This window comes from Amaranthus tricolor, chromosome 5 (assembly GCF_026212465.1).
Source record: "Amaranthus tricolor cultivar Red isolate AtriRed21 chromosome 5, ASM2621246v1, whole genome shotgun sequence".
NCBI lineage: Eukaryota > Viridiplantae > Streptophyta > Magnoliopsida > Caryophyllales > Amaranthaceae > Amaranthus > Amaranthus tricolor.
Genome location: NC_080051.1, coordinates 265,604 through 291,703, shown reverse-complemented (window position 1 = coordinate 291,703; position 26,100 = coordinate 265,604). Strand labels below are relative to the sequence as shown.

The following is a 26,100-nucleotide window of genomic DNA, read 5'->3' as shown; positions in this document are numbered from 1 at the left end:
GCCTGGTAACTCCCATTTACTCCTCCATTTAAGCTTCTTTATTATTGCATTTTACTCCTACAATAATGCCTAGTAACCCCCACTTAAAAAGGTTAATATTCAGCCATAAATACTCCTAAAAACATGCCCCTTTGAATTCCAAAACTGCAGCTTTAAATGAGATTAAAAACCAGCCATAAATCTCCTTAAAACATGCCCCTTCGTATTCCAAAACTGTTTGGAATTAATTCCTTGTAACCGACACCCTTTAATTTATACTTTCAACAAAGTACTTAGTCATACTTAGCAAAGTACAACCATTTGATGACTTATTTGGACCGTGCATGCTATGATCAAAATAAGACTTGGACAAAATTAATTCCCTTGCATTGGATTGGACTTGGACATCTTGGACACTTGTACCTTGACCATCTTGGTCATTGATCATTGATCCTTGTTCATTCTTCATCGTTCATTCTTCATTGATCATTGATCCTTGTTCATTCTTCATCGTTCATTCGTCATTGATCATTGATCCTTGTTCATTCTTCATCGTTCATTCGTCATTGACCATTACTCCTTGTTCATTCTTCATCGTTCATTCTTCATTGATCATTGATCCTTGTTCATTCTTCATCGTTCATTCTTCTTTGATCATTGATCCTTGTTCATTCTTCATTGATCATTGATCCTTGTTCATTCTTCATCGTTCATTCTTCATTGACCATTGATCCTTGTTCATTCTTCATCGTTCATTCTTCATTGACCATTAATCCTTGTTCATTCTTCATCGATCATTCTTCATTGATCATTGTTCCTTGTTCATTCTGCATCGTTCATTCTTCATTGATCATTGATCCTTGTTCATTCTTCATCGTTCATTCTTCATTGATCATTGATCCTTGTTCATTCTTCATCGTTCATTCGTCATTGATCATTGATCCTTGTTCATTCTTCATCGTTCATTCGTCATTGACCATTACTCCTTGTTCATTCTTCATCGTTCATTCTTCATTGATCATTGATCCTTGTTCATTCTTCATCGTTCATTCGTCATTGATCATTGATCCTTATTCATTCTTCATCGTTCATTTTTCATTTATCATTGATCCTTGTTCATTCTTCATCGTTCATTCTTCATTGATCATTGATCCTTGTTCATTCTTCATCGTTCATTCGTCATTGACCATTAATCCTTGTTCATTCTTCATCGTTCATTCTTCATTGATCATTGATCCTTGTTCATTCTTCATCGTTCATTCGTCATTGACCATTAATCCTTGTTCATTCTTCATCATTCTTTCTTCATTGATCATTGAACCTTGTTCATTCTTCATCGTTCATTCTTCTTTGATCATTGATCCTTATTCATTCTTCATCGTTCATTTTTCATTTATCATTGATCCTTGTTCATTCTTCATCGTTCATTCTTCATTGATCATTGATCCTTGTTCATTCTTCATCGTTCATTCGTCATTGACCATTAATCCTTGTTCATTCTTCATCGTTCATTCTTCATTGATCATTGATCCTTGTTCATTCTTCATCGTTCATTCGTCATTGACCATTAATCCTTGTTCATTCTTCATCGTTCATTCTTCATTGATCATTGATCCTTGTTCATTCTTCATCGTTCATTCGTCATTGACCATTAATCCTTGTTCATTTTTCATCATTCATTCTTCATTGATCATTGAACCTTGTTCATTCTTCATCGTTCATTCTTCTTTGATCATTGATCCTTGTTCATTCTTCATTGATCATTGATCCTTGTTCATTCTTCATCGTTCATTCGTCATTGATCATTGATCCTTGTTCATTCTTCATCGTTCATTCGTCATTGACCATTACTCCTTGTTCATTCTTCATCGTTCATTCTTCATTGATCATTGATCCTTGTTCATTCTTCATCGTTCATTCGTCATTGATCATTGATCCTTATTCATTCTTCATCGTTCATTTTTCATTTATCATTGATCCTTGTTCATTCGTCATCGTTCATTCTTCATTGATCATTGATCCTTGTTCATTCTTCATCGTTCATTCGTCATTGACCATTAATCCTTGTTCATTCTTCATCGTTCATTCTTCATTAATCATTGAACCTTGTTCATTCTTCATCGTTCATTCTTCTTTGATCATTGATCCTTGTTCATTCTTCATTAATCATTGATCCTTGTTCATTCTTCATCGTTCATTCGTCATTGATCATTGATCCTTGTTCATTCTTCATCGTTCATTCTTCATTGATCATTGATCCTTGTTCATTCTTCATCGTTCATTCGTCATTGATCATTGATCCCTGTTCATTCTTCATCGTTCTGTCGTCATTGACCATTACTTCTTGTTCATTCTTCATCGTTCATTCTTCATTGATCATTGATCCTTGTTCATTCTTCATCGTTCATTCTTCTTTGATCATTGATCCTTGTTCATTCTTCATTGATCATTGATCCTTGTTCATTCTTCATCGTTCATTCTTCATTGACCATTGATCCTTGTTCATTCTTCATCGTTCATTCTTCATTGACCATTAATCCTTGTTCATTCTTCATTGATCATTGTTCCTTGTTCATTCTTCATCGTTCATTCTTCATTGATCATTAATCCTTGTTCATTCTTCATCGTTCATTCTTCATTGATCATTGATCCTTGTTCATTCTTCATCGTTCATTCGTCATTGATCATTGATCCTTGTTCATTTTTCATCGTTCATTCGTCATTGACCATTACTCCTTGTTCATTCTTCATCGTTCATTCTTCATTGATCATTGATCCTTGTTCATTCTTCATCGTTCATTCGTCATTGATCATTGATCCTTATTCATTCTTCATCGTTCATTTTTCATTTATCATTGATCCTTGTTCATTCTTCATCGTTCATTCTTCATTGATCATTGATCCTTGTTCATTCTTCATCGTTCATTCGTCATTGACCATTAATCCTTGTTCATTCTTCATCGTTCATTCTTCATTGATCATTGATCCTTGTTCATTCTTCATCGTTCATTCGTCATTGACCATTAATGCTTGTTCATTCTTCATCGTTCATTCTTCATTGATCATTGAACCTTGTTCATTCTTCATCGTTCATTCTTCTTTGATCATTGATCCTTGTTCATTCTTCATTGATCATTGATCCTTGTTCATTCGTCATCGTTCATTCGTCATTGATCATTGATCCTTGTTCATTCTTCATCGTTCATTCTTCATTGATCATTGATCCTTGTTCATTCTTCATCGTTCATTCGTCATTGATCATTGATCCTTGTTCATTCTTCATCGTTCATTCGTCATTGACCATTACTCCTTGTTCATTCTTCATCGTTCATTCTTCATTGATCATTGATCCTTGTTCATTCTTCATCGTTCATTCTTCTTTGATCATTGATCCTTGTTCATTCTTCATTGATCATTGATCCTTGTTCATTCTTCATCGTTCATTCTTCATTGACCATTGATCCTTGTTCATTCTTCATCGTTCATTCTTCATTGACCATTAATCCTTGTTCATTCTTCATCGATCATTCTTCATTGATCATTGTTCCTTGTTCATTCTGCATCGTTCATTCTTCATTGATCATTGATCCTTGTTCATTCTTCATCGTTCATTCTTCATTGATCATTGATCCTTGTTCATTCTTCATCGTTCATTCGTCATTGATCATTGATCCTTGTTCATTCTTCATCGTTCATTCGTCATTGACCATTACTCCTTGTTCATTCTTCATCGTTCATTCTTCATTGATCATTGATCCTTGTTCATTCTTCATCGTTCATTCGTCATTGATCATTGATCCTTATTCATTCTTCATCGTTCATTTTTCATTTATCATTGATCCTTGTTCATTCTTCATCGTTCATTCTTCATTGATCATTGATCCTTGTTCATTCTTCATCGTTCATTCGTCATTGACCATTAATCCTTGTTCATTCTTCATCGTTCATTCTTCATTGATCATTGATCCTTGTTCATTCTTCATCGTTCATTCGTCATTGACCATTAATCCTTGTTCATTCTTCATCATTCATTCTTCATTGATCATTGAACCTTGTTCATTCTTCATCGTTCATTCTTCTTTGATCATTGATCCTTGTTCATTCTTCATTGATCATTGATCCTTGTTCATTCTTCATCGTTCATTCGTCATTGATCATTGATCCTTGTTCATTCTTCATCGTTCATTCTTCATTGATCATTGATCCTTGTTCATTCTTCATCGTTCATTCGTCATTGATCATTGATCCTTGTTCATTCTTCATCGTTCATTCGTCATTGACCATTACTCCTTGTTCATTCTTCATCGTTCATTCTTCATTGATCATTGATCCTTGTTCATTCTTCATCGTTCATTCTTCTTTGATCATTGATCCTTGTTCATTCTTCATCGTTCATTCTTCATTGACCATTGATCCTTGTTCATTCTTCATCGTTCATTCTTCTTTGATCATTGATCTGAACCATATTGGTTCAGATCTTGGTAGCTTGGCAATAAGTGGAAGAATGGACGTGTGTTGTTCAACCATATGCACATGCATCTCCCAAGTTATTCTGATTCTGCACTTAGTAATTCACCCATGGATCTTGAATGTAATGAGAGCCAAGACAGCTAGGAAGGGGGGTGAATTGATCATGGAAGAATAGATACAAAGGCAAGAACAAGGAAAGCCAACAACATACACAGAACACTAAAAACAGTAGCAGAACAGCACAGCCGCAAACCAGCCGCAAACCAAGCCTTGACCATGAAGCTTTAGACCTAACCAATCATGGGGACGTGATCTCTATACATAGGCCTAGCCATAAAGGTCCAAGATTCATGCTAATAGTGCACACAGCTCTCTGAAATCCGTGCACAAGGTCCTCCAGTCAGCAGGTCGATGCTGAGATCAGAACTGGTGTTCTGACTTGGTGACCAGGTGACCTTGCAAGGGATGTCCCGAGCTAACCCACACACTTTGGGAGACATGAAGGATAAAAATGGAATCTCTATACTTGGATCTTTCCATCAAGACCTTAATTGCCTCTTATCCATCACGGGAAGACCCAAAGAAATGGAGCTGAAGGTCGAGTGTTCAGCGGATAGTGCAGCAAAATAAGAATTCTGTTTTCTGATTTTTGATCCTTAAAATGTGCACATGTTAGTCACGTGATACTTTTTAGCCGTTATTCTTGTTTGGGGGCGTGTCATAAGCCTTGTCATTGTATTTCCCACTTCCCATATGTCTATATATAGATGGCTCATTCATTGTAAACAAGTTAGTTGATTTTAATGAAAACATTTCAGAAAAAATTCAGTGTTTGAATTTTTTTTCAATTGCCTTTGCAATTGGGTTACTAGGGCCAGTTTGCCCTTCGTGTTGGTGTGAATCCTTGATCAGCCTTCAAGGCCACACTACACCCTATCCAAGAACGTTGATCATTCCATTGATTGATCAAAGGAATGCATCGGGGTTGTATTGAGAGGAGGTCTGGCAGTCCAGCTCTTGTCAATATGCTGCATGTCAGCCTTGGAATATCCCCCCATTTCGTATCAAATCCAAGGTCATGCGTTGACCACGCGTACTTGGATCAATTGGTATCAGAGCCTCAAAGTCCTTGGGGTTCATAATTCAATCGGTTTTTTATGAGAAACAACAGATAAAAGTCGCAAAAACAAGAAGAATAGAAGCTGTCAGAAACTGACTGCATTTGGGGTCGAAAGTAGTGGTGTTTTGGGGATCGTATTGTGATTTGTTTTCAAAACTGTTTTTACACGGTATTTGTGGTTGAGTTGGGAAACTTTTGGCTTTGGAATCTTTGGATTTGGTGTTGTGGTTAAGGAGATATGAATTTTTCTTTACTGACTGCCCAAAACTGATGAAATCCGGGTACCTTGGTAAGTTGTCTTCGAAAACCTATCAAGATTCTTTTATTTGGCTCTCATCTTTCACCAAATTATCAATAACTATCCTATATTCATTAAACCACATCATTTGTGCACTTTTTCTTACGTTTCATAGGTTTCTTGATTGACCCATTTCATTGTTGTTTCTCAAAGTACAGTAGAGTCTCATTTGTACTTTTCTTCTGTATTTTCATTGTGTCTCTTTCATTTTTGAGTCTTTTTCATTGTTTCTTTTTTTCATTTTGGGTATTTTTGAGTCTAGTTTTTTATTCAGTCTTGTGGTGTAGTCATTGGAGTTGTGGAAAAAAAGATGCGCAAGTGTTTTAGACCAAAGGTCACAAAACAGTTCAGATTGGATGTTTGGAGGAATTTTTTTTAATTGTGATCAAACTAGACCACGTATTTGAGTATTTCCAATTTGGGGTGTTTGTAGACATCTTGAGGTGTGTTGTCACCAAGTTTCATCATACTTGGAGTTGGTTTGGTCGGGTTTTCAATAGCAAACATTTCATACTGATTTCTGAATTTGGCTGTTTGGTTCTGATTTGCCTCCTGTCTTGTGCACACATCAATATTACTAGTAGTTGTTGCGGTGTTTTTGGGGTTATGTGTAGAAAGCATGCAAGGAGAGGGTCAAGAATTGAGGACAATTCTTTTTCCAAGAAGGGGAGATTGAACCATATTGGTTCAGATCTTGGTAGCTTGGCAATAAGTGGAAGAATGGACGTGTGTTGTTCAACCATATGCACATGCATCTCCCAAGTTATTCTGATTCTGCACTTAGTAATTCACCCATGGATCTTGAATGTAATGAGAGCCAAGACAGCTAGGAAGGGGGGTGAATTGATCATGGAAGAATAGATACAAAGGCAAGAACAAGGAAAGCCAACAACATACACAGAACACTAAAAACAGTAGCAGAACAGCACAGCCGCAAACCAGCCGCAAACCAAGCCTTGACCATGAAGCTTTAGACCTAACCAATCATGGGGACGTGATCTCTATACATAGGCCTAGCCATAAAGGTCCAAGATTCATGCTAATAGTGCACACAGCTCTCTGAAATCCGTGCACAAGGTCCTCCAGTCAGCAGGTCGATGCTGAGATCAGAACTGGTGTTCTGACTTGGTGACCAGGTGACCTTGCAAGGGATGTCCCGAGCTAACCCACACACTTTGGGAGACATGAAGGATAAAAATGGAATCTCTATACTTGGATCTTTCCATCAAGACCTTAATTGCCTCTTATCCATCACGGGAAGACCCAAAGAAATGGAGCTGAAGGTCGAGTGTTCAGCGGATAGTGCAGCAAAATAAGAATTCTGTTTTCTGATTTTTGATCCTTAAAATGTGCACATGTTAGTCACGTGATACTTTTTAGCCGTTATTCTTGTTTGGGGGCGTGTCATAAGCCTTGTCATTGTATTTCCCACTTCCCATATGTCTATATATAGATGGCTCATTCATTGTAAACAAGTTAGTTGATTTTAATGAAAACATTTCAGAAAAAATTCAGTGTTTGAATTTTTTTTCAATTGCCTTTGCAATTGGGTTACTAGGGCCAGTTTGCCCTTCGTGTTGGTGTGAATCCTTGATCAGCCTTCAAGGCCACACTACACCCTATCCAAGAACGTTGATCATTCCATTGATTGATCAAAGGAATGCATCGGGGTTGTATTGAGAGGAGGTCTGGCAGTCCAGCTCTTGTCAATATGCTGCATGTCAGCCTTGGAATATCCCCCCATTTCGTATCAAATCCAAGGTCATGCGTTGACCACGCGTACTTGGATCATGATCCTTGTTTATTCTTCATTGATCATTGATCCTTGTTCATTCTTCATCGTTCATTCGTCATTGATCATTGATCCTTGTTCATTCTTCATCGTTCATTCTTCATTGATCGTTGATCCTTGTTCATTCTTCATCGTTCATTCGTCATTGATCATTGATCCTTGTTCATTCTTCATCGTTCATTCGTCATTGACCATTACTCCTTGTTCATTCTTCATCGTTCATTCTTCATTGATCATTGATCCTTGTTCATTCTTCATCGTTCATTCTTCTTTGATCATTGATCCTTGTTCATTCTTCATTGATCATTGATCCTTGTTCATTCTTCATCGTTCATTCTTCATTGACCATTGATCCTTGTTCATTCTTCATCGTTCATTCTTCATTGACCATTAATCCTTGTTTATTCTTCATCGATCATTCTTCATTGATCATTGTTCCTTGTTCATTCTTCATCGTTCATTCTTCATTGATCATTGATCCTTGTTCATTCTTCATCGTTCATTCTTCATTGATCATTGATCCTTGTTCATTCTTCATCGTTCATTCGTCATTGATTGATGTAAATGCTAACTCAAGACTTCCTAAATGATTAAGGAAGGAGAAGGACAAAAGAAAAGAAAGAAGAAGTAATTTGGGCAGAATGTATATTTGAATGAAAATAGGACAACCAAAGCACAAGAACAAACTCAATGCAATAGTATTTAGGCTAGAGACAAGACAAACTCAATCTCCCCTAGTTTAATACTCAAGAACACACTCAAAGTATTAAAGAACTCTTGTTAACCTTGGACAAACACAAAGATAGGCAAGAAGAAAACACAAAGGTTGATTCATAAAACAAGTCTGAACTTTCATTCATGAATAGCTCTCTTTAAATAGAGTTACAACAGCAAAAGGAAGCTAAAAAGCAAGAGAAATTAGGGTGGGACGTCCAAGCATGGGGAACAAGCATTGGAACTCACAAAACAACATTAAATAGCCTCCAAAGCATGCATTAGGCTGATTTAAGTTGTTCCCTAAGCATGCAGTAGCTAATTAATCAGATTTAAGTGGTAAAAAGACTTTAAAAAACATAACTAAACTTGGACCTATCAAAGTGACGTCCAACCAATATATATGTAGCTTCACTTAATCTTCAACCCAAGTTAGACATGTAACAAATTCAGATTTAAAAGGATTAAAACCAAGTACTTCAAGAACTAAAGCAATCGGCTCATGAGATAACGTATTTGATCTTGGATCATTCTCTCCTTCTTTTGAAGAGTTTGTCCCCAAACTTGAATCATCCAAGTACGGTGACAAATCGCCCACATTAAAAGTAGCACTAACACCCATCAACTCATCAGGAAGTTCAATCTTGTATGCATTATCATTTACCCTCTCAAGTACTTTAAACGGACCATCAGAACGAGGCATGAGCTTGTTTTTGCGAAGCTTCGGAAATCTCTCTTTTCTCAAATGAAGCCAAACCAAATCCCCAGGGTTAAATATGGGTTGTTTCCTTTTTTTGTTTGCTCTCTCTTGGTATTTTTTATTCATCTCCTCAATTCTTTTCTTTACTTGCTCACAGGTTTTTTTGAAAGGTTTCCACCCTCTTTTTTGCATCTTTTTCTACTATATTAGTTTTCAGCAAGGGAATCAAATCAACAGGCACAAATGGATTCACTCCATACACTACTTCAAAAGGAGAACGAGAAGTAGTTAAAGAATGAGCCCTATTGTAAGCAAACTCCGCATGGGCTAGTTTCATGTCCCAATCTTTCTGCGTTTTGCTCACAAGACCACGTAACAAAGCACCCAAAGTTCTATTTGTCACCTCTGTTTGTCCATCAGTTTGGGGATGATGAGAGGTGCTAAATAGTAACTTGGTACCAACCAACTTCCATAGGGTCCTCCAAAAGTGACTTAAAAACTTGGAGTCCCTATCCGAAACTATACTTCGAGGAATGCCATGTAGTTTGACAATTTCCTTGAAGTACAATTCAGCCACTTTTACTGCATCATCTGTTTTATTACAAGCTACAAAATGAGCCATTTTGGAAAATCTATCTACCACCACCATAATGCTATCTCTACCCCTTTGAGTCCGTGGTAGCCCAACAATGAAATCCATGCTAACACTTTCCCAAGGAGAATCTGGAACAGGTAATGGAGTATAAAGCCCTTTTGTGAAATGCCCTTTTGACTTTTGACATGTAGCACATCTCTCCACAACTAAAGTAACATCCCTGATCATCCTTGGCCAATAGAAATGCTCACCAAGAATATCAAGAGTCTTTTGAATGCCAAAATGACCAGCCAATCTACCACTATGAACTTCTCTTACCAATAATTCACGAATGCCACTTTTAGGAACACACAACTTGTTACCTTTAAAAAGATAACCATCTTGATCAACGTAATCTTTCGATGGCTTTGGAAATTCATTAGCAAAATCAGGATCATCTTTGTAATACTCCTTGAGTTGTTCAAAACCCAAAACCTTAGCATCCACCATAGAAAGCAAGTATGCTCTTCGAGATAAAGCATCAGCTACAATATTACTTTTTCCATCTTTATATTTGGAGCTAAAGGTAAATGATTGAAGAAATTCTACCCACTTTGCATGTCTTTTATTAAGTTTTTGTTGCCCATTTATGAATTTTAAAGCTTCATGATCAGAATGAAGAACAAAGGGTTTTGGTCTAAGGTAATGAGACCAATGATCAAGAGCTCTAACGATGGCATAAAATTCACGATCATAAGTAGAGTAATTCAATTTAGCCTCACTTAACTTCTCACTAAAGAAACTTACTGGCTTCTTTTCTTGAATAAGGACAGCCCCTATTCCAACCCCACTTGCATCACACTCTACTTCAAACACGTTGTTAAAATCAGGGAGAACAAGTATAGGTGCATTGCAAAGCATGTATTTGACTTTATCAAAAGCCCTTTGAGCATTTTCAGTCCATTCAAATTCACCCTTTTTTGTTAACTCGGTAATGGGAGCCATAATAGAAGAGAAGTTTCTAATGAACCGCCTATAGAAAGAAGCAAGCCCATGAAAACTCCTTACCTCATGCACATTGGTTGGAGCCAACCAAGACTTAACTGCCTTAACCTTTTCTGGATCTACTTGCACTCCTTCTCTAGTCACAATGTATCCCAAAAATGACACACTAGGGGTCATAAAAAAACACTTCTCAAGCTTTCCATACAACTTTACTTCCCTCAATTTTTCAAACAACCTCTTCAAATGCACCATATGGTCTTCATTGTTTTTACTATACACTAGAATATCATCCAAGTAAACAACAACAAAATTATTAAGAAAAGGACGGAGAACCTCATTCATTAACCTCATGAAAGAACTTGGAGCATTGCAAAGCCCAAATGGCATCACTAACCACTCATATAACCCTTGTTTTGTTTTAAAAGCAGTTTTCCATTCATCCCCTTCCCTTATTCTCATTTGATGATAACCACTCCTTAAATCTATTTTTGAAAAGACTAAGGCTCCACTTAATTCATCAAGCATATCTTGCAACCTAGGCATAGGAAAACGGTATTTGATGGTTATGTTATTTATGGATCTACTATCTACACACATTCTCCAAGTGCCATCTTTTTTAGGCACTAAAAGGGCAGGGACAGCACAAGGACTAAGACTTTCTCTCACGTAGCCCCTTTCAATCAACTCACTCACTTGCCTCTCAAGCTCTTTACTTTCCTCGGGGTTACATCTATAAGCAGCTTTATTTGGCAAAGGTGCTCCAGGAATCAAGTCAATGGCGTGCTCAATGCCTCTTATTGGTGGGAGGCCCTTGGGCAAGTCATTTGGAAATACATCTTTGTACTCTTCTAATAACTCATTTAAAGAAGATGAGTTATCACAAGAAGTACTAATCTGATCTTTGGTCCTTAGAACCAAAGCATAACCACCACCATATTCATCCACTATTTTTTCAAACTCATTACATGTTACAAGATAGTTGCTTTTGTCTTTTTCTTTCTTAGCAACTTTAGGGGGTAAGGGAATTAATTTGACTTTTCTACCATCTTTTTTTGTTACAATATACTCATTACTTTTTCCTCTATGCTCCGAATTGTGATCAAATTGCCATGGTCTTCCAAGCAGCAAGTGACAAGCATCCATGGGAATTACATCGCACCATCTTTCATCTTCAAAGCCTCCAATAGAATAAGAAACCAAAGCTTGCTTCCTCACCCTTATTCCAGTGCTATCATTCAACCAATTCAACTTGTAAGGTTCTTCATGATCTCTAGTAGCTAACTTCAGCTTACTCACAACTTCAGATGATACTACATCAGTTTGTGCACCACTATCAACTATAACATTGCAAGTCTTCTCTCCAATTTTGCATCTAGTATGAAACAAATTGTGGCGTTGCTTCAAATCAGCTTGTGGCTCACTAAATAGCACTTTTCGAACCACCATCATATTGTACTCATCTTCTGGTTGTATTTCCTCCTCATAATCATCCTCCAAATCTTCCACTTCATTTGCCACAAAATTATACATTTTTTCCTCTTCATCCATAATAGCACACTGAGTAGATGTTAAAACAGCCTTGCTAGGACATTCACTAGCAATATGTCCTCTTCCATGACATTTAAAACATTTCCTCCTTGTTGCAAGTTCACTAGGCGACACAACAGCCTTTTCTTTTGATTTTTCGCTTATAAAACTAGATGGGAAAGCCTTACTTTGAAAAGTACTCCCTTTTGAGTTGGAAGGAGTAAACTTCGAAGTACCTTTGTAAGGAAACTTAGGCTTTTCCTTCTCTTTCTCTTCCTTGGATTGTGCTTCATATTTCAAAGCCAATTTGCAAACATCACTAAAAGAAGCATAATGAGTAACTTCCACTTTTCTACAAATATTTTTGGACAGCCCTTTAATGAAACGAGCAATTTTAAAGGCTTCCTTCTCTTGCAAATCACAAATCAAACATAGTTTTTCAAACTCTCTAATGTATTCTTCCACACTCATCTCATTTTCTTGTGAAAGATGTGTAAGTTTCAAGTATTGCTCCTGCTCATACTCCTTACTCACCCATTTATCCCTCATCTTTTTTTTAAATTTTTCCCAAGAGTCCATTTTATTTTTTCCTTCTCTTCTTCTATTTGCTTTAACATTTTCGTACCATAAGGCAGCAAGTTTAGTGAGTTTAAGAACAGCAAGCTTAAACTTCTTTTTATCATCATACTCCTTATATTCAAACACGGTTTCAATTTGCCTTAGCCAATCAAGAAATGATTCGCTATCATGACCTCCATCAAATTCTGGAAGATCAATTCTAAGCCCCCTATCTTCATCAAAAGATTTATAATTATTTCCACTACTAGAATCCTCATTTTCAATCTCACCAATTTTTCTTGTAGCTTTTAAAAGTATATCAGCCATAGCATCCATTCTTGTATCTTGCTTTTGTTTTTCAATCTCACGCTCTTCATTTTTTTTCTCCATTCTTTCTAACCTCAAATTGATTGATCTCAATAGCTCAGCGAGGTTTTCTTCAGCCATAGTTTTTTTTTTTTTTTTTTTGTGTTTATTTTGAATGAATTAACACTTTGAAACACTCTTTAAAATACCAAAGCTCTGATACCAAATGATGTAAATGCTAACTCAAGACTTCCTAAATGATTAAGGAAGGAGAAGGACAAAAGAAAAGAAAGAAGAAGTAATTTGGGCAGAATGTATATTTGAATGAAAATAGGACAACCAAAGCACAAGAACAAACTCAATGCAATAGTATTTAGGCTAGAGACAAGACAAACTCAATCTCCCCTAGTTTAATACTCAAGAACACACTCAAAGTATTAAAGAACTCTTGTTAACCTTGGACAAACACAAAGATAGGCAAGAAGAAAACACAAAGGTTGATTCATAAAACAAGTCTGAACTTTCATTCATGAATAGCTCTCTTTAAATAGAGTTACAACAGCAAAAGGAAGCTAAAAAGCAAGAGAAATTAAGGTGGGACGTCCAAGCATGGGGAACAAGCATTGGAACTCACAAAACAACATTAAATAGCCTCCAAAGCATGCATTAGGCTGATTTAAGTTGTTCCCTAAGCATGCAGTAGCTAATTAATCAGATTTAAGTGGTAAAAAGACATTAAAAAACATAACTAAACTTGGACCTATCAAAGTGACGTCCAACCAATATATATGTAGCTTCACTTAATCTTCAACCCAAGTTAGACATGTAACAAATTCAGATTTAAAAGGATTAAAACCAAGTACTTCAAGAACTAAAGCAATCGGCTCATGAGATAACGTATTTGATCTTGGATCATTGATCATTGATCCTTGTTCATTCTTCATCGTTCATTCGTCATTGACCATTACTCCTTGTTCATTCTTCATCGTTCATTCTTCATTGATCATTGATCCTTGTTCATTCTTCATCGTTCATTCGTCATTGATCATTGATCCTTATTCATTCTTCATCGTTCATTTTTCATTTATCATTGATCCTTGTTCATTCTTCATCGTTCATTCTTCATTGATCATTGATCCTTGTTCATTCTTCATCGTTCATTCGTCATTGACCATTAATCCTTGTTCATTCTTCATCGTTCATTCTTCATTGATCATTGATCCTTGTTCATTCTTCATCGTTCATTCGTCATTGACCATTAATCCTTGTTCATTCTTCATCATTCATTCTTCATTGATCATTGAACCTTGTTCATTCTTCATCGTTCATTCTTCTTTGATCATTGATCCTTGTTCATTCTTCATTGATCATTGATCCTTGTTCATTCTTCATCGTTCATTCGTCATTGATCATTGATCCTTGTTCATTCTTCATCATTCATTCTTCATTGATCATTGATCCTTGTTCATTCTTCATCGTTCATTCGTCATTGATCATTGATCCTTGTTCATTCTTCATCGTTCATTCGTCATTGACCATTACTCCTTGTTCATTCTTCATCGTTCATTCTTCATTGATCATTGATCCTTGTTCATTCTTCATCGTTCATTCTTCTTTGATCATTGATCCTTGTTCATTCTTCATCGTTCATTCTTCATTGACCATTGATCCTTGTTCATTCTTCATCGTTCATTCTTCATTGATCATTGATCCTTGTTCATTCTTCATCGTTCATTCGTCATTGATCATTGATCCTTGTTCATTTTTCATCGTTCATTCGTCATTGACCATTACTCCTTGTTCATTCTTCATCGTTCATTCTTCATTGATCATTGATCCTTGTTCATTCTTCATCGTTCATTCGTCATTGATCATTGATCCTTATTCATTCTTCATCGTTCATTTTTCATTTATCATTGATCCTTGTTCATTCTTCATCGTTCATTCTTCATTGATCATTGATCCTTGTTCATTCTTCATCGTTCATTCGTCATTGACCATTAATCCTTGTTCATTCTTCATCGTTCATTCTTCATTGATCATTGATCCTTGTTCATTCTTCATCGTTCATTCGTCATTGACCATTAATGCTTGTTCATTCTTCATCGTTCATTCTTCATTGATCATTGAACCTTGTTCATTCTTCATCGTTCATTCTTCTTTGATCATTGATCCTTGTTCATTCTTCATTGATCATTGATCCTTGTTCATTCGTCATCGTTCATTCGTCATTGATCATTGATCCTTGTTCATTCTTCATCGTTCATTCTTCATTGATCATTGATCCTTGTTCATTCTTCATCGTTCATTCGTCATTGATCATTGATCCTTGTTCATTCTTCATCGTTCATTCGTCATTGACCATTACTCCTTGTTCATTCTTCATCGTTCATTCTTCATTGATCATTGATCCTTGTTCATTCTTCATCGTTCATTCTTCTTTGATCATTGATCCTTGTTCATTCTTCATTGATCATTGATCCTTGTTCATTCTTCATCGTTCATTCTTCATTGACCATTGATCCTTGTTCATTCTTCATCGTTCATTCTTCATTGACCATTAATCCTTGTTCATTCTTCATCGATCATTCTTCATTGATCATTGTTCCTTGTTCATTCTGCATCGTTCATTCTTCATTGATCATTGATCCTTGTTCATTCTTCATCGTTCATTCTTCATTGATCATTGATCCTTGTTCATTCTTCATCGTTCATTCGTCATTGATCATTGATCCTTGTTCATTCTTCATCGTTCATTCGTCATTGACCATTACTCCTTGTTCATTCTTCATCGTTCATTCTTCATTGATCATTGATCCTTGTTCATTCTTCATCGTTCATTCGTCATTGATCATTGATCCTTATTCATTCTTCATCGTTCATTTTTCATTTATCATTGATCCTTGTTCATTCTTCATCGTTCATTCTTCATTGATCATTGATCCTTGTTCATTCTTCATCGTTCATTCGTCATTGATCATTGATCCTTGTTCATTCTTCATCGTTCATTCTTCATTGATCGTTGATCCTTGTTCATTCTTCATCGTTCATTCGTCATTGATCATTGATCCTTGTTCATTCTTCATCGTTCATTCGTCATTGACCATTACTCCTTGTTCATTCTTCATCGTTCATTCTTCATTGATCATTGATCCTTGTTCATTCTTCATCGTTCATTCTTCTTTGATCATTGATCCTTGTTCATTCTTCATTGATCATTGATCCTTGTTCATTCTTCATCGTTCATTCTTCATTGACCATTGATCCTTGTTCATTCTTCATCGTTCATTCTTCATTGACCATTAATCCTTGTTTATTCTTCATCGATCATTCTTCATTGATCATTGTTCCTTGTTCATTCTTCATCGTTCATTCTTCATTGATCATTGATCCTTGTTCATTCTTCATCGTTCATTCTTCATTGATCATTGATCCTTGTTCATTCTTCATCGTTCATTCGTCATTGATTGATGTAAATGCTAACTCAAGACTTCCTAAATGATTAAGGAAGGAGAAGGACAAAAGAAAAGAAAGAAGAAGTAATTTGGGCAGAATGTATATTTGAATGAAAATAGGACAACCAAAGCACAAGAACAAACTCAATGCAATAGTATTTAGGCTAGAGACAAGACAAACTCAATCTCCCCTAGTTTAATACTCAAGAACACACTCAAAGTATTAAAGAACTCTTGTTAACCTTGGACAAACACAAAGATAGGCAAGAAGAAAACACAAAGGTTGATTCATAAAACAAGTCTGAACTTTCATTCATGAATAGCTCTCTTTAAATAGAGTTACAACAGCAAAAGGAAGCTAAAAAGCAAGAGAAATTAGGGTGGGACGTCCAAGCATGGGGAACAAGCATTGGAACTCACAAAACAACATTAAATAGCCTCCAAAGCATGCATTAGGCTGATTTAAGTTGTTCCCTAAGCATGCAGTAGCTAATTAATCAGATTTAAGTGGTAAAAAGACTTTAAAAAACATAACTAAACTTGGACCTATCAAAGTGACGTCCAACCAATATATATGTAGCTTCACTTAATCTTCAACCCAAGTTAGACATGTAACAAATTCAGATTTAAAAGGATTAAAACCAAGTACTTCAAGAACTAAAGCAATCGGCTCATGAGATAACGTATTTGATCTTGGATCATTCTCTCCTTCTTTTGAAGAGTTTGTCCCCAAACTTGAATCATCCAAGTACGGTGACAAATCGCCCACATTAAAAGTAGCACTAACACCCATCAACTCATCAGGAAGTTCAATCTTGTATGCATTATCATTTACCCTCTCAAGTACTTTAAACGGACCATCAGAACGAGGCATGAGCTTGTTTTTGCGAAGCTTCGGAAATCTCTCTTTTCTCAAATGAAGCCAAACCAAATCCCCAGGGTTAAATATGGGTTGTTTCCTTTTTTTGTTTGCTCTCTCTTGGTATTTTTTATTCATCTCCTCAATTCTTTTCTTTACTTGCTCACAGGTTTTTTTGAAAGGTTTCCACCCTCTTTTTTGCATCTTTTTCTACTATATTAGTTTTCAGCAAGGGAATCAAATCAACAGGCACAAATGGATTCACTCCATACACTACTTCAAAAGGAGAACGAGAAGTAGTTAAAGAATGAGCCCTATTGTAAGCAAACTCCGCATGGGCTAGTTTCATGTCCCAATCTTTCTGCGTTTTGCTCACAAGACCACGTAACAAAGCACCCAAAGTTCTATTTGTCACCTCTGTTTGTCCATCAGTTTGGGGATGATGAGAGGTGCTAAATAGTAACTTGGTACCAACCAACTTCCATAGGGTCCTCCAAAAGTGACTTAAAAACTTGGAGTCCCTATCCGAAACTATACTTCGAGGAATGCCATGTAGTTTGACAATTTCCTTGAAGTACAATTCAGCCACTTTTACTGCATCATCTGTTTTATTACAAGCTACAAAATGAGCCATTTTGGAAAATCTATCTACCACCACCATAATGCTATCTCTACCCCTTTGAGTCCGTGGTAGCCCAACAATGAAATCCATGCTAACACTTTCCCAAGGAGAATCTGGAACAGGTAATGGAGTATAAAGCCCTTTTGTGAAATGCCCTTTTGACTTTTGACATGTAGCACATCTCTCCACAACTAAAGTAACATCCCTGATCATCCTTGGCCAATAGAAATGCTCACCAAGAATATCAAGAGTCTTTTGAATGCCAAAATGACCAGCCAATCCACCACTATGAACTTCTCTTACCAATAATTCACGAATGCCACTTTTAGGAACACACAACTTGTTACCTTTAAAAAGATAACCATCTTGATCAACGTAATCTTTCGATGGCTTTGGAAATTCATTAGCAAAATCAGGATCATCTTTGTAATACTCCTTGAGTTGTTCAAAACCCAAAACCTTAGCATCCACCATAGAAAGCAAGTATGCTCTTCGAGATAAAGCATCAGCTACAATATTACTTTTTCCATCTTTATATTTGGAGCTAAAGGTAAATGATTGAAGAAATTCTACCCACTTTGCATGTCTTTTATTAAGTTTTTGTTGCCCATTTATGAATTTTAAAGCTTCATGATCAGAATGAAGAACAAAGGGTTTTGGTCTAAGGTAATGAGACCAATGATCAAGAGCTCTAACGATGGCATAAAATTCACGATCATAAGTAGAGTAATTCAATTTAGCCTCACTTAACTTCTCACTAAAGAAACTTACTGGCTTCTTTTCTTGAATAAGGACAGCCCCTATTCCAACCCCACTTGCATCACACTCTACTTCAAACACGTTGTTAAAATCAGGGAGAACAAGTATAGGTGCATTGCAAAGCATGTATTTGACTTTATCAAAAGCCCTTTGAGCATTTTCAGTCCATTCAAATTCACCCTTTTTTGTTAACTCGGTAATGGGAGCCATAATAGAAGAGAAGTTTCTAATGAACCGCCTATAGAAAGAAGCAAGCCCATGAAAACTCCTTACCTCATGCACATTGGTTGGAGCCAACCAAGACTTAACTGCCTTAACCTTTTCTGGATCTACTTGCACTCCTTCTCTAGTCACAATGTATCCCAAAAATGACACACTAGGGGTCATAAAAAAACACTTCTCAAGCTTTCCATACAACTTTACTTCCCTCAATTTTTCAAACAACCTCTTCAAATGCACCATATGGTCTTCATTGTTTTTACTATACACTAGAATATCATCCAAGTAAACAACAACAAAATTATTAAGAAAAGGACGGAGAACCTCATTCATTAACCTCATGAAAGAACTTGGAGCATTGCAAAGCCCAAATGGCATCACTAACCACTCATATAACCCTTGTTTTGTTTTAAAAGCAGTTTTCCATTCATCCCCTTCCCTTATTCTCATTTGATGATAACCACTCCTTAAATCTATTTTTGAAAAGACTAAGGCTCCACTTAATTCATCAAGCATATCTTGCAACCTAGGCATAGGAAAACGGTATTTGATGGTTATGTTATTTATGGATCTACTATCTACACACATTCTCCAAGTGCCATCTTTTTTAGGCACTAAAAGGGCAGGGACAGCACAAGGACTAAGACTTTCTCTCACGTAGCCCCTTTCAATCAACTCACTCACTTGCCTCTCAAGCTCTTTACTTTCCTCGGGGTTACATCTATAAGCAGCTTTATTTGGCAAAGGTGCTCCAGGAATCAAGTCAATGGCGTGCTCAATGCCTCTTATTGGTGGGAGGCCCTTGGGCAAGTCATTTGGAAATACATCTTTGTACTCTTCTAATAACTCATTTAAAGAAGATGAGTTATCACAAGAAGTACTAATCTGATCTTTGGTCCTTAGAACCAAAGCATAACCACCACCATATTCATCCACTATTTTTTCAAACTCATTACATGTTACAAGATAGTTGCTTTTGTCTTTTTCTTTCTTAGCAACTTTAGGGGGTAAGGGAATTAATTTGACTTTTCTACCATCTTTTTTTGTTACAATATACTCATTACTTTTTCCTCTATGCTCCGAATTGTGATCAAATTGCCATGGTCTTCCAAGCAGCAAGTGACAAGCATCCATGGGAATTACATCGCACCATCTTTCATCTTCAAAGCCTCCAATAGAATAAGAAACCAAAGCTTGCTTCCTCACCCTTATTCCAGTGCTATCATTCAACCAATTCAACTTGTAAGGTTCTTCATGATCTCTAGTAGCTAACTTCAGCTTACTCACAACTTCAGATGATACTACATCAGTTTGTGCACCACTATCAACTATAACATTGCAAGTCTTCTCTCCAATTTTGCATCTAGTATGAAACAAATTGTGGCGTTGCTTCAAATCAGCTTGTGGCTCACTAAATAGCACTTTTCGAACCACCATCATATTGTACTCATCTTCTGGTTGTATTTCCTCCTCATAATCATCCTCCAAATCTTCCACTTCATTTGCCACAAAATTATACATTTTTTCCTCTTCATCCATAATAGCACACTGAGTAGATGTTAAAACAGCCTTGCTAGGACATTCACTAGCAATATGTCCTCTTCCATGACATTTAAAACATTTCCTCCTTGTTGCAAGTTCACTAGGCGACACAACAGCCTTTTCTTTTGATTTTTCGCTTATAAAACTAGATGGGAAAGCCTTACTTTGAAAAGTACTCCCTTTTGAGTTGGAAGGAGTAAACTTCGAAGTACCTTTGTAAGGAAACTTAGGCTTTTCCTTCTCTTTCTCTTCCTTGGATTGTGCTTCATATTTCAAAGCCAATTTGCAAACATCACTAAAAGAAGCATAATGAGTAACTTCCACTTTTCTACAAATATTTTTGGACAGCCCTTTAATGAAACGAGCAATTTTAAAGGCTTCCTTCTCTTGCAAATCACAAATCAAACATAGTTTTTCAAACTCTCTAATGTATTCTTCCACACTCATCTCATTTTCTTGTGAAAGATGTGTAAGTTTCAAGTATTGCTCCTGCTCATACTCCTTACTCACCCATTTATCCCTCATCTTTTTTTTAAATTTTTCCCAAGAGTCCATTTTATTTTTTCCTTCTCTTCTTCTATTTGCTTTAACATTTTCGTACCATAAGGCAGCAAGTTTAGTGAGTTTAAGAACAGCAAGCTTAAACTTCTTTTTATCATCATACTCCTTATATTCAAACACGGTTTCAATTTGCCTTAGCCAATCAAGAAATGATTCGCTATCATGACCTCCATCAAATTCTGGAAGATCAATTCTAAGCCCCCTATCTTCATCAAAAGATTTATAATTATTTCCACTACTAGAATCCTCATTTTCAATCTCACCAATTTTTCTTGTAGCTTTTAAAAGTATATCAGCCATAGCATCCATTCTTGTATCTTGCTTTTGTTTTTCAATCTCACGCTCTTCATTTTTTTTCTCCATTCTTTCTAACCTCAAATTGATTGATCTCAATAGCTCAGCGAGGTTTTCTTCAGCCATAGTTTTTTTTTTTTTTTTTTTTGTGTTTATTTTGAATGAATTAACACTTTGAAACACTCTTTAAAATACCAAAGCTCTGATACCAAATGATGTAAATGCTAACTCAAGACTTCCTAAATGATTAAGGAAGGAGAAGGACAAAAGAAAAGAAAGAAGAAGTAATTTGGGCAGAATGTATATTTGAATGAAAATAGGACAACCAAAGCACAAGAACAAACTCAATGCAATAGTATTTAGGCTAGAGACAAGACAAACTCAATCTCCCCTAGTTTAATACTCAAGAACACACTCAAAGTATTAAAGAACTCTTGTTAACCTTGGACAAACACAAAGATAGGCAAGAAGAAAACACAAAGGTTGATTCATAAAACAAGTCTGAACTTTCATTCATGAATAGCTCTCTTTAAATAGAGTTACAACAGCAAAAGGAAGCTAAAAAGCAAGAGAAATTAAGGTGGGACGTCCAAGCATGGGGAACAAGCATTGGAACTCACAAAACAACATTAAATAGCCTCCAAAGCATGCATTAGGCTGATTTAAGTTGTTCCCTAAGCATGCAGTAGCTAATTAATCAGATTTAAGTGGTAAAAAGACATTAAAAAACATAACTAAACTTGGACCTATCAAAGTGACGTCCAACCAATATATATGTAGCTTCACTTAATCTTCAACCCAAGTTAGACATGTAACAAATTCAGATTTAAAAGGATTAAAACCAAGTACTTCAAGAACTAAAGCAATCGGCTCATGAGATAACGTATTTGATCTTGGATCATTGATCATTGATCCTTGTTCATTCTTCATCGTTCATTCGTCATTGACCATTACTCCTTGTTCATTCTTCATCGTTCATTCTTCATTGATCATTGATCCTTGTTCATTCTTCATCGTTCATTCGTCATTGATCATTGATCCTTATTCATTCTTCATCGTTCATTTTTCATTTATCATTGATCCTTGTTCATTCTTCATCGTTCATTCTTCATTGATCATTGATCCTTGTTCATTCTTCATCGTTCATTCGTCATTGACCATTAATCCTTGTTCATTCTTCATCGTTCATTCTTCATTGATCATTGATCCTTGTTCATTCTTCATCGTTCATTCGTCATTGACCATTAATCCTTGTTCATTCTTCATCATTCATTCTTCATTGATCATTGAACCTTGTTCATTCTTCATCGTTCATTCTTCTTTGATCATTGATCCTTGTTCATTCTTCATTGATCATTGATCCTTGTTCATTCTTCATCGTTCATTCGTCATTGATCATTGATCCTTGTTCATTCTTCATCATTCATTCTTCATTGATCATTGATCCTTGTTCATTCTTCATCGTTCATTCGTCATTGATCATTGATCCTTGTTCATTCTTCATCGTTCATTCGTCATTGACCATTACTCCTTGTTCATTCTTCATCGTTCATTCTTCATTGATCATTGATCCTTGTTCATTCTTCATCGTTCATTCTTCTTTGATCATTGATCCTTGTTCATTCTTCATCGTTCATTCTTCATTGACCATTGATCCTTGTTCATTCTTCATCGTTCATTCTTCATTGATCATTGATCCTTGTTCATTCTTCATCGTTCATTCGTCATTGATCATTGATCCTTGTTCATTTTTCATCGTTCATTCGTCATTGACCATTACTCCTTGTTCATTCTTCATCGTTCATTCTTCATTGATCATTGATCCTTGTTCATTCTTCATCGTTCATTCGTCATTGATCATTGATCCTTATTCATTCTTCATCGTTCATTTTTCATTTATCATTGATCCTTGTTCATTCTTCATCGTTCATTCTTCATTGATCATTGATCCTTGTTCATTCTTCATCGTTCATTCGTCATTGACCATTAATCCTTGTTCATTCTTCATCGTTCATTCTTCATTGATCATTGATCCTTGTTCATTCTTCATCGTTCATTCGTCATTGACCATTAATGCTTGTTCATTCTTCATCGTTCATTCTTCATTGATCATTGAACCTTGTTCATTCTTCATCGTTCATTCTTCTTTGATCATTGATCCTTGTTCATTCTTCATTGATCATTGATCCTTGTTCATTCGTCATCGTTCATTCGTCATTGATCATTGATCCTTGTTCATTCTTCATCGTTCATTCTTCATTGATCATTGATCCTTGTTCATTCTTCATCGTTCATTCGTCATTGATCATTGATCCTTGTTCATTCTTCATCGTTCATTCGTCATTGACCATTACTCCTTGTTCATTCTTCATCGTTCATTCTTCATTGATCATTGATCCTTGTTCATTCTTCATCGTTCATTCTTCTTTGATCATTGATCCTTGTTCATTCTTCATTGATCATTGATCCTTGTTCATTCTTCATCGTTCATTCTTCATTGACCATTGATCCTTGTTCATTCTTCATCGTTCATTCTTCATTGACCATTAATCCTTGTTCATTCTTCATCGATCATTCTTCATTGATCATTGTTCCTTGTTCATTCTGCATCGTTCATTCTTCATTGATCATTGATCCTTGTTCATTCTTCATCGTTCATTCTTCATTGATCATTGATCCTTGTTCATTCTTCATCGTTCATTCGTCATTGATCATTGATCCTTGTTCATTCTTCATCGTTCATTCGTCATTGACCATTACTCCTTGTTCATTCTTCATCGTTCATTCTTCATTGATCATTGATCCTTGTTCATTCTTCATCGTTCATTCGTCATTGATCATTGATCCTTATTCATTCTTCATCGTTCATTTTTCATTTATCATTGATCCTTGTTCATTCTTCATCGTTCATTCTTCATTGATCATTGATCCTTGTTCATTCTTCATCGTTCATTCGTCATTGACCATTAATCCTTGTTCATTCTTCATCGTTCATTCTTCATTGATCATTGATCCTTGTTCATTCTTCATCGTTCATTCGTCATTGACCATTAATCCTTGTTCATTCTTCATCATTCATTCTTCATTGATCATTGAACCTTGTTCATTCTTCATCGTTCATTCTTCTTTGATCATTGATCCTTGTTCATTCTTCATTGATCATTGATCCTTGTTCATTCTTCATCGTTCATTCGTCATTGATCATTGATCCTTGTTCATTCTTCATCGTTCATTCTTCATTGATCATTGATCCTTGTTCATTCTTCATCGTTCATTCGTCATTGATCATTGATCCTTGTTCATTCTTCATCGTTCATTCGTCATTGACCATTACTCCTTGTTCATTCTTCATCGTTCATTCTTCATTGATCATTGATCCTTGTTCATTCTTCATCGTTCATTCTTCTTTGATCATTGATCCTTGTTCATTCTTCATCGTTCATTCTTCATTGACCATTGATCCTTGTTCATTCTTCATCGTTCATTCTTCTTTGATCATTGATCCTTGTTTATTCTTCATTGATCATTGATCCTTGTTCATTCTTCATCGTTCATTCGTCATTGATCATTGATCCTTGTTCATTCTTCATCGTTCATTCTTCATTGATCGTTGATCCTTGTTCATTCTTCATCGTTCATTCGTCATTGATCATTGATCCTTGTTCATTCTTCATCGTTCATTCGTCATTGACCATTACTCCTTGTTCATTCTTCATCGTTCATTCTTCATTGATCATTGATCCTTGTTCATTCTTCATCGTTCATTCTTCTTTGATCATTGATCCTTGTTCATTCTTCATTGATCATTGATCCTTGTTCATTCTTCATCGTTCATTCTTCATTGACCATTGATCCTTGTTCATTCTTCATCGTTCATTCTTCATTGACCATTAATCCTTGTTTATTCTTCATCGATCATTCTTCATTGATCATTGTTCCTTGTTCATTCTTCATCGTTCATTCTTCATTGATCATTGATCCTTGTTCATTCTTCATCGTTCATTCTTCATTGATCATTGATCCTTGTTCATTCTTCATCGTTCATTCGTCATTGATTGATGTAAATGCTAACTCAAGACTTCCTAAATGATTAAGGAAGGAGAAGGACAAAAGAAAAGAAAGAAGAAGTAATTTGGGCAGAATGTATATTTGAATGAAAATAGGACAACCAAAGCACAAGAACAAACTCAATGCAATAGTATTTAGGCTAGAGACAAGACAAACTCAATCTCCCCTAGTTTAATACTCAAGAACACACTCAAAGTATTAAAGAACTCTTGTTAACCTTGGACAAACACAAAGATAGGCAAGAAGAAAACACAAAGGTTGATTCATAAAACAAGTCTGAACTTTCATTCATGAATAGCTCTCTTTAAATAGAGTTACAACAGCAAAAGGAAGCTAAAAAGCAAGAGAAATTAAGGTGGGACGTCCAAGCATGGGGAACAAGCATTGGAACTCACAAAACAACATTAAATAGCCTCCAAAGCATGCATTAGGCTGATTTAAGTTGTTCCCTAAGCATGCAGTAGCTAATTAATCAGATTTAAGTGGTAAAAAGACTTTAAAAAACATAACTAAACTTGGACCTATCAAAGTGAGGTCCAACCAATATATATGTAGCTTCACTTAATCTTCAACCCAAGTTAGACATGTAACAAATTCAGATTTAAAAGGATTAAAACCAAGTACTTCAAGAACTAAAGCAATCGGCTCATGAGATAACGTATTTGATCTTGGATCATT

The 26,100-nt window shown here is 35.9% G+C and overlaps 1 protein-coding gene across 1 annotated transcript in view; it reads right to left on the bottom strand.

Annotated features, from left to right (window-relative positions):
- Window positions 1-7,503: 7,503 nt before the first annotated feature.
- LOC130812795 (uncharacterized) overlaps window positions 7,504-26,100 on the bottom strand; it is a 30,217-nt gene continuing 11,620 nt past the window's right edge. Inside the window, exons 3-6 of the mRNA XM_057678402.1 lie at window positions 17,595-19,571; window positions 9,920-11,275; window positions 9,684-9,796; window positions 7,504-7,593 (exon numbers count right to left, since the gene is read on the bottom strand). Of these exons, the coding sequence (XP_057534385.1) occupies window positions 7,504-7,593; window positions 9,684-9,796; window positions 9,920-11,275; window positions 17,595-19,571 (3,536 nt within the window). The remainder of the gene's footprint in view (window positions 7,594-9,683; window positions 9,797-9,919; window positions 11,276-17,594; window positions 19,572-26,100) is intronic.